At 33.3% G+C, this 9,780-nt stretch overlaps 1 protein-coding gene across 1 annotated transcript in view; it reads left to right on the top strand.

Moving 5' to 3' along the window:
* LOC136796159 (odorant receptor 46a-like) overlaps positions 1–1,726 on the top strand; it is a 13,469-nt gene extending 11,743 nt beyond the window's left edge. Inside the window, exons 5-6 of the mRNA XM_067049068.1 lie at positions 93–251; positions 1,261–1,726. Of these exons, the coding sequence (XP_066905169.1) occupies positions 93–251; positions 1,261–1,311 (210 nt within the window). The 3' untranslated portion in view covers positions 1,312–1,726. The remainder of the gene's footprint in view (positions 1–92; positions 252–1,260) is intronic.
* Positions 1,727–9,780: the final 8,054 nt, after the last annotated feature.

Raw genomic sequence — 9,780 nt, forward strand, 5'->3', positions numbered from 1 at the left:
TTATTGGGTTTTTATTATTCCCTTGGCGTGAGTTTTTTTGTTTCCGTAAAAAAAAAAACCCACTAACCCATACTTTTTATGTTAAATTATAGAGTGCAAAACTTTATCATTCACTTTACAAAACGCCCTGGTTTTACTGTGGTAAACGTTTCAATAAATTAATGCAAATAATGATGAACAGAGCTTCAAAACCAGTTATTCCGAGGGATCCACTTTTCAAAATTAACGCTTCGTTAGAAGTGTATATGTCTGTAAGTACAACTTTTTAAAAATTATTATGTTTATTTGATAGAAATTATTTACTATTCGTGTACAATTTAGTAAACTTAATTGCACACGTAGAATTTTCTTATGGCAGGTACCAACGATCAATCCAGTCAGACCGATCCACGCCAATTGGAATGTGGAACGACCGCAGGTGTGTTAACCTTAATGTATTTTTTGGAGTGATTCAGAGTGGCAAGAATTCCGTAAGTTCTGAACGTCACGCCGCACAGTGGGACGGCGATAAAGGTTTCTTTGAGAATCTAACTTACTTGCGAAATCAAATGGACTGCTAAAAACTACTCGGATTATGTGTTTATAGGGGGGGGGGGGGGGGGAGGTACTTGACCAGTCTCTTCAGAACCTCGAATAGTTCCCATCAGATTCTTCGCCGCACTGGCAGGTTTTACACAACCCTGACATCGCCAGTCTCCTTGCTGAATTCTCTGCTAAAGGAGCTCGAGTCCATTGCATTGGGAACTTTACACACCAGATTTCCCAAAGAAGAATGGCTGCATATATACGCTGACGGATGAGCTGTACCACAACCACTCGGCGTTGAGATGTATAGCCGCACTTGTTGGTTGCCTTGCCAGCAACTTTGATGGGGGAATCCATGATGTTCGTCATCTCTTGGCATGCTAATTGCTGAGAATACAGACTGCGTTTGTCAGCTTTTGAAACAACGGGCCGACAAACTCAAATAAGGTTGTGGAGAGAAGACGACTTCTGGAGAGACTTCTCATAAAGGGTGGCCATGGTAGTAGCTCCCCAATCTCCTCTTTCCTTCACACGTAAGCATTTGGGGAAATAATCGAGCTCACGTTTCAGCCAAATAAGGATCCCCAACTTTACATTTGGAGTGATTTTCAGTGACGACTTTTGAAAAAAAAAATATATACATATATATTGTGCATGTTTCATAATAGAATCATCTGTTTTGTTTACTACTCTCATGATATGTTTTATTATATTTATTTTAATTTTTTTTTTCAGATTCTGAGCACAGGTTATTCATATTTCAATCTATTAAGAAGTATGAATTGATTGAAAAACATTCCTTGAATGCAGACTGTGAAAACTTATATCAAAGCTTGTCTTATCAAACAAGAAGAAATAAATAGATTAAAATAATTGCATATAAAATGCTATTCGATACCTGATTTATATTTGACAACTCGTTTTGAATTGATTTTATTACTGTCGGGTTAGTGGAAAAAATATTTGCTTTTAGCAATCTACTTTCGTAAAAGAAAAGATGATTTGGAGGACTACCAAAGATGTAACCTTCAGTAGGTAGATACATAGTATAGCAAATTTTTTTTTCAGCTTGGATCCTCATTGTAGCTTTTTATAACAATCCTCTTAAGTGTATTGTATTGTAAAAATACTCTTATACTAATACTAGGGGTATTCATGATGTGTTAAAGGTAAAATGTTTTACCATGTTAAATGTTATAAGTATAGGATTGTGAGCAGTCCTATTTCAAGTCATGTTAAATGCATAAAGGCTCCTAGCGGATTTTCTGAGCAACTTGTTTTAAAACCCTTCATTCCAAAACTTCATGTCAATATTTACTTCTATGTTTTAATTCATTATTATTATTGCCATCCATTGCTTTATTATTTATTAAAACATTTAAAACAATACAAACACAAACTACGAGCAAGTAACCTAACACAACGACTAACAAAATGGTGACGAGCTCAGCTGGTCTGTGGCGTAACGTCAATCTCCATTTAACAGACCTAGTAACTGACTCTCAACCATGTTATATCGTTTTAACATGGTAAAGGAAGGAATCATTTCTCCATTTAACATGAGTTTTTTCCATTTAACACGCTTTAACATGTTAAACTAAAGATCATGAATACCCGTACTATAGTAATTATTATACCAGAGGTGCCAACTCACCTCTTAGCCAAAGACACATCTCCCTTCCATCCCCCTCTCGTCGAACACTTAAGGACCAGTTAGTTCCATACTGGCAGTTTCTGACTGATGATTAAATATAATTAACATGTATTGCTACCAACATACAGGTTATAAGTTAAAATAAAATTGGTCTTGTGTGATACGGTAATCCATTGTAAAAGCGTCTACATCTGGTAGTTAGCTGTTGGGGATGCTCAAAATGTAACAAATACTGCCAACTATCACATTAATTCAGAGAGTATGACAGTAAACCCATATTTTCCTTTATGGTAATCCCTCTTTCGCATCGACCTACTCTCTGTGATTGTTTATTATACTATGGACAACGAAATTACAATAAGTTTATCATTTTAATTTTTTTAGTTTTAGGTACTTTAATAATACCACCTCATATGTTACAAACATAAAAAAATGGCACGCTGAAGTATTTTTGAACAATGAAGTCTTATAAACACAAATCTAGGGCTCAGACAAGCAAAAAGTATTGCTAACAAAAAAGTAAAAGTAAATAGTAACTATATTCACATTCGTTATTTAAGCGTGATGATAGCATGGGAAGCTATCACTATCTTGGCTCTATCTATACCAAAGTCTCCCGCCATCAACACTCTCCTCTAGTTCTGGCCTATCCCCACTCTCCTCATCTGTTTATATAAGAAACGTCATGTCAGTGATAAACCCCAAGACAACACAAATTGATGAATGTATCTAGTATTAAAGATATAAATTAATCTCTCAATACCAATACCTCAAGTCTGATTACTGAACTTAAATCACTCTGAATTTCTGCAATCTGAGCCATCAGATCATCAAAGAGTTCAGGCCATTTCGCCACAATATCGGCGATGCTCTTAACACACACCTTTCTCACTTTCACATAACGGTCATAAAACCTATATAAAACAAAAACAATATAATAAAAGTAAATTAATAATCCATTGGTTATTAATTAATTAACAATTAATGTACCTCTGTAAGTAAAGCTTCCAAATTTCTGGATCTCTTACGGCCAAGTTGATTGGACCCATACTGAAGAGTTTAGCAAACATCGAAACTGCATTGTAACGTATTTCTTTATTGTTTATTTGCAGTTCATACTATTTATGAAACACAAGTTTGTACGCAAGAATATGCAATGACTTGTTGTCATATATTTGATGGAATAAATTTATTTCAGTAACATTGATACTAAATGAATCAGTATATAAGTTAATAATTATATTTAGTACTTTACCTTAAAAAATGGCAAGTATCCATCCAACAAATCAGGCGACTCCTTAAAAATATCAAGCATAAGATTGTATTTGTTTTGACTGCCCACATAGTGATCAAGCAGCATGCTGTCGTAAGTCCACTAAATTAAAAATTATAAAATCCATTTGAGTGGTTGAGAAGTCAAAGGGTAAAAGACAATTGTGCAAATAAGATTTTTCCATAAACCGGTGCCTAAACGGAATTTACCCTTCAGTGTTGACGTGATGTGAATGATTAACTAATATTGCAGAAATAAACCCATTAATTCGATTTTTTTCGAGCAACTTCCACTTGTCTCAATTAATTGGGGGCTTAGAAAATGTCATTTTTAAAAACGCGACCAGGTGAGACGTCAGTCAGCTTGATTTAGTAAAATATACTTTACATCCTATCAAAATTTCAACTGTAGGTGTTTTGTTAAATAAAAATTCAAATATGTAATTACAAATTTAAATTTTTGACTTAGAAAAGGTGCTTACAAAAATTCCTATGTGAACTCTAAAGAACCAAAAATGAAGCTGCTAACGTGGTATAATCCGTACTAACGAGGAATTGCGCCTGATAGATTATGAGATACCGAACATGGTTTCGATTGTAACAAGGAGCACCATCTAATGTTTTGTTACGTGACACATACAGTGATCAAAAAAAGTATTCGTACACCATTTATTTTTTTAGTTTAATATACTTTATCTTCGTAAAAAATGATTAAAGTTTTTACTGAGCAACTCTCTTTAAAAAATGATTGTTTTCATGAATAAAACAAGATATTAATTAAAAATGTAATTATTTTATTTAAAAAACAAGTATTTCCAAAAAAGGGCCAACAATGAATACATATAAGTGATCATTGAGAAGCTTTGAGTAATCCACACGTCAAAACAATCCCAGGACTGGTTGTGGATTAGTAGGTTCAAGGGTAACTAATCACTAATTGTATTAAATCATATCATGTAAGTCATGTGAATTGAGTTCCGTCACTAAAGATAGAATTGTTTCCTAATTCTACAAGATTTCAGTTTTAGGGAGATTGTTAAACGCGTTAAACAGAGTCATTCCACTTTACAATATATAATAAAAAATTTTAAAAGTGGATCTACTCACAATATAAAACGCTCAAGGCTAACTACTAGAGAAGCCAGAAATATTGTACGAGTAGCAGAACATTTTAAAACAACGTCTGGCAAATCAGTTACAACCCAAACTATAAGAAATGTGCTTCATGAAGGAGACTACAAAGGAAGATCACCCAGGAAGAAGCCATTTATTACTGAGAAAAACAGGTTCAATCGGTTGAATTTCGCCAAAGAAAACGCCTTTGGAATTTAGGAAAAATATTTTGTTTTCAGACGAGAGCAAATTTAAAATTTTTGGATCTGATGGAAAGAGATATGTGTGGAATAAACCCAAAATCGCTCTGGATCCAAAGAACATTGTTCCTACAGTTAAGCACGGAGGCGGTTCTGTCATGGTTCGGGGCTGCTTGAGCTGGACAGAGGTTGGAGAACTACACACAATCAATGGTATTATGACAGCAGACATGTATGTACACATATTTCATTGCAATTTAAATAAAAGTATTGCAAAATTAGGGATTGAACAAACTTATTTATTCCAACTAGATAACAATCCCTAACATAACGCAAGAAAAACAAGTGAAGGGTTATTGTACAATGCCCATAGGGTATTCCTTGCGCCTCCTCTGTCCCCTGATCTGAAACCAATTGAGAATTATGGGCTTTATTGAAAAAAAAAAGTTCAGACTTTTAAATGTTCAAATAGACAAAAACTAATAGTGAAGTTGAAGACAGTGTTGAACGAAATCGGAAAGGTGACTCAAAACCCGGTGGAGTCGATGCCTAGAAGGAGTGAGGCTATAGTAAATGCCAAGGGATTTCACACAAAATACTACGTTATGTACACATGCATTAGTTATTTTTAAAAATTTTATAATATTTAACTGTATGAATACTTTTTTGGCCCAAGAAAAACGTGTTTTTTAACATTTAATAATTATAGTTGTAATTTATGTCTTATATTTATTTTTCAAATAGAGTTGCAAAAAAATCTAATAGTGTTTGACGAAAGTTTATTAGACTAAAAAATAAATGGTGTACGAATACTTTTTTTGATCACTGAATACTTTGGGAATCAATACCCAAACACCTGCTCGATAAAAACCTGATACACAAGATGAAGGACATCTTTAAGAGGATGGTAATCCGAAGATGGTGATAAGATGTCCTTATAGAACCATAGACCCAAGAATGGATTAAAAAATAGTGTATTAATTCCAAGCGTTCCAGCTCTAGCCGTTGTATTAGGCTTCAAATTCCTCGTAGCAACAATTTCAACAGATTTACAATTGTCGTCTTGTTATAACTTCGCAGGTTCGTCCCTTATCCTTTAGACCTAGGAACAGTAACAGAAAAAAAAGGTTCCCAATACTTATTTCAGTCTCATAATCATGATTATGAATTAATTTTAAATAAAACCTGTCCCGGCCTTAAAGTTAAAATCTACTTAGAAGAATAAAAAATGAGATCAACCCAAAAAGCGAGGGTTAATATTTTTTTTTTTTAATTTTTAATACATTGTAATTTTAGTTGTCTTAGATTTACGTTTTCTTATCTAGGTTTATTTATTTTATTTATATAGGTAACAAATTTAAATAATAAGTCATTGTGTAATAATTTACAACGTTTTTTATTTTATTTTATTGTTTTCAAGTAAAATTAATTCAAAACTTTTCCTCTCAATTTTTTTCTGTTTTATATTTTAAAATATGTAGAATCCAAAAATCGGTTGTTTGAACCCAGGGGACCTCAAATTTTACTATTTTCGTTCAAAATTCAGGTATTTCAGTTGAAAACTCAACTTGAACTTTTTAAAGATTGAAATACTCCCCCTTAAAACTTATTCAATATTTGGGTAAATTAAAGTAATAGACTGTCATTCAACTTTTAAAATGCTTTAAATATTACAAAAAAAATAAACGAACATTTATATTACTAAAAAAATAGATCATACTTTTGGGATTACTTTCAGTTTTTAAACTGAAAGCTGGTTGTTCGGGGGGTTCAGTTTAAAATAACCGGTATAGTTTAGAATAATGCATATTTAAGATGATCAATTAGTTTACTAACAGAATTTTTTTTTTAATATCTTTTTTTTTTCTTAATGTCTTAATTTTTTTTAATATATGAAAATTTAAGATTATGAACAAGATGTGCTTTAATTGAATATTTACTCAGCCATATGATAATATAATATCACTAATATTTTAAAGAGAAATAATTATACTTTTGGTTATATAATATATTATTCAGTTGAAAATTATATTATCGTATTTAGAACGATTGAAATAATTTTTTTTTTTTTATTTTAAGTCAATCATACCTATAAAAATATTGCAGTTTAACTATTTTGTGATTTAAACGTTAATTTGTTAGTGTTTCCTTTACAAAGAAGCTGTACATGAATAATAACGGTTTTCAAAGTTATACAATACCTTGTAAAGATATGTTTCCATAACACTGAGTGAATTAAAACTTGATAATGACACACAATTTTTGTTTATATTCCGAATATAAACATTTACTTATCATTATTTTTATATGGTATAAGAGTAAGACCTATTGTGGAAGTAATATTACTAATAACAATATCATATATTGTAACGAGGTTACCTAATTTGGTCGAGAAACAATCGATTACCAATCGGTCCGTTCAAGAACGATGTTAGGCAGTGTGAGAAAAGGTTATGAGTGCAGTGTTGTGTTACGATGATTGTGATTGTTCTTTAGTGGTAACTAGAGAGAGAGAAAGAAATACTTTTAAAGAAATTATTTGGCTCCCTGTTATTATTTCTTCGCCCAGATATCACGCCACAATATTTTTATATTAAAACATTCAAGTATATTTTATCTTTTTTGAGATCGGATAAATACTATATTAGGTTTCATCACTCAATGTATGACTTTGTCAGAATTAGAAACATTTCATTATTTATAATGGCAACTATGATTAGGTAATTTAAGTTCGTTTCTCAATAAATACTGAAAACAAAAATAGTTTTCATTTGTCTAGGATTTTTATCTTATACTAACTATATCACTAACAAGGCTTACTACCAGTGTTACCAATAACTCTTACGAAAATTACTAACCCATAAACCTGAGAAAATACAATTTTTCCGGACGAGAAATGCTCATCAATGCTTTAACTAATACCCATTTTTACTTAATTTGTTAAAATGCAATCGTTTGTTGAGGAAATAGTCGATTTTAAACAATTTATTTAGGTCTATATACCTTGATAAGTATTATATAATTATGTAAATACATTTAACTGTTCAGAATTAGCCTTAGCTAAAGCACCCTTATTATCATCGAACACAGTCTTGCCTAATTTGTGAACTATTATTTCACCTTATTCTTTATCATTTCGTCTCGGAAACGAAACAAGTAGCATTTAGATTAGGTTGGTAGACCTAAAAACAAATATAGATGAAGCATGGAACAGACGGAAATTAAAATGGAGGACTCTAAACCTCCAAAGGAAGGCTCTAGTAAATAAAATAATACGTAATAAATCAAAACTATATAGGTTTCTCAAAATTTTTAAATAGATAGGCAGCCTCATCCCAATCTTGTTTATCGTTTTCAGGGAAAAAATATGGAAAGTCTGTAGGTGAAGAACGCCCAGAGCCATCGTTGAATTTGGAACCGCATATCAGTACTGGTACAAGTGTTTATTTATACTTCCAAATAGGGACATGACGGCCGTGCGAGTTGGGGCGCAGGACCCCGTGCGCTCGGTTCGGAACATTGTGGGTTCGATTCCCACTTGGGGCAGTTAACATTCATTTTTCGGCGATCCCGAGGAATGAATCTTGACACTCCTACCTTCGTTAGTATGCGGCGGCAACTCTGGTAGCCGCCAGGGGTTGGCAAAAAGGACCACTAGGCCCACTTGCCGGACTTGTCCCCCCACCAAATACCAGTATCAGTACCAGTACACTTCAAATACACTCCAAATACACTCCAAATTCATAGAAGTGAAGGGAACGAGCAACAAGATAAAGCTGATGTTGCATCGTGTATTATAAATGTATTCGTCGGACATACAACCGGCTTGCTAAAAAGTATTGAGATATTGAAGAACACCTGTTTTTACAAGATGGTGCTTAGTTTGTTTTGGTACTTGAATCAACGCCTGAATGAAAGAATAGAAACCAAAGCAGATAATATCACGTGTTAGGAAAATTAGAAAATAATAATGATATGATTATATAGTAAGTTCTTTTTCGAGGCTGGATCGTTCAATTTCAGGCATTAAAATGAGTATTGTTTTAGAAGTATTGTTTCTTGTCTATAATTATAGGCCTACTTCTTATTATTCGAAAGTAGTCTCTCTAGGAAGACAAGATGATGGTAGTCTGCTTTATCAGTTACCAAGTAACGACTTTAATAAAATCGGTGTTCAAAGATGAACTTACCAAAACTGCCAGCCAATAATAAATAAAAAGCCTGGTTCCGCTTTCCCGGGTGATCGTAAAATTTTCAGATCTTAACAGTATGATAAAAAAAAAAGAAGTGATATACGGTCTCAGGGGACTTGCTCCCTGACAATGGCGAAGAGGACTTGATCCCGGCATTGCCTTAACTGAGACTGCGTATTACTGGAGGTACGTTATGTGCCATAGGAAGCCGAAAAAATAAATTAAACAATAAAAGTATATACTGTCTCAGGGGACTTGCTCCCTGACAATGCCAATGAGGACTTGATCCCGGTATTGCCTTACTCTGAGACTTGGTATTGTAACAGTCAGCGAGCACGGAGTACCGCTATATCCCGCCAGGGGCCAGCACTACAAGCGTCTAAGCAGCTGTATAATTGTATATAAGTTTATTATTATATAAAAACGATCTATTGTATAAAATGTATATATGTAAATATGTAAAATGTAAAAATGTTAATTAAAAAATAAAAAGAGATCGAGCAATAAGATTCTACGGAACTATCTCAAGTAGAGTTAAAAGAGTGAATTCTCAGAGATAACCGATCACATGAGGCCTTCAATTGTCACCAGGATTGATCCAACAGATCAAGCCTTCTCCGGGTCTAGTCATAGCACTGGTGGCTTACACTCTACTCGAGATAGAGAAGTTTATTGCTAATCTATCCTCATAAGAGTTTGTTTTCATTATGCTCACCTTAGACTATGGCCTAGTTCCTCTACCTTTCTCCAGCAATCTTAGTCCGTCCGCTTCATCTCGGCAACTAAGATTGTAACCTAATCCTTTAAACGGTTACACTGGTCC

The sequence above is a fragment of the Halyomorpha halys genome, unplaced genomic scaffold (assembly GCF_000696795.3).
Source record: "Halyomorpha halys isolate HHAL.00 unplaced genomic scaffold, Hhal_1.1 Scaffold214.1, whole genome shotgun sequence".
In the NCBI taxonomy this organism is placed as follows: domain Eukaryota; kingdom Metazoa; phylum Arthropoda; class Insecta; order Hemiptera; family Pentatomidae; genus Halyomorpha; species Halyomorpha halys.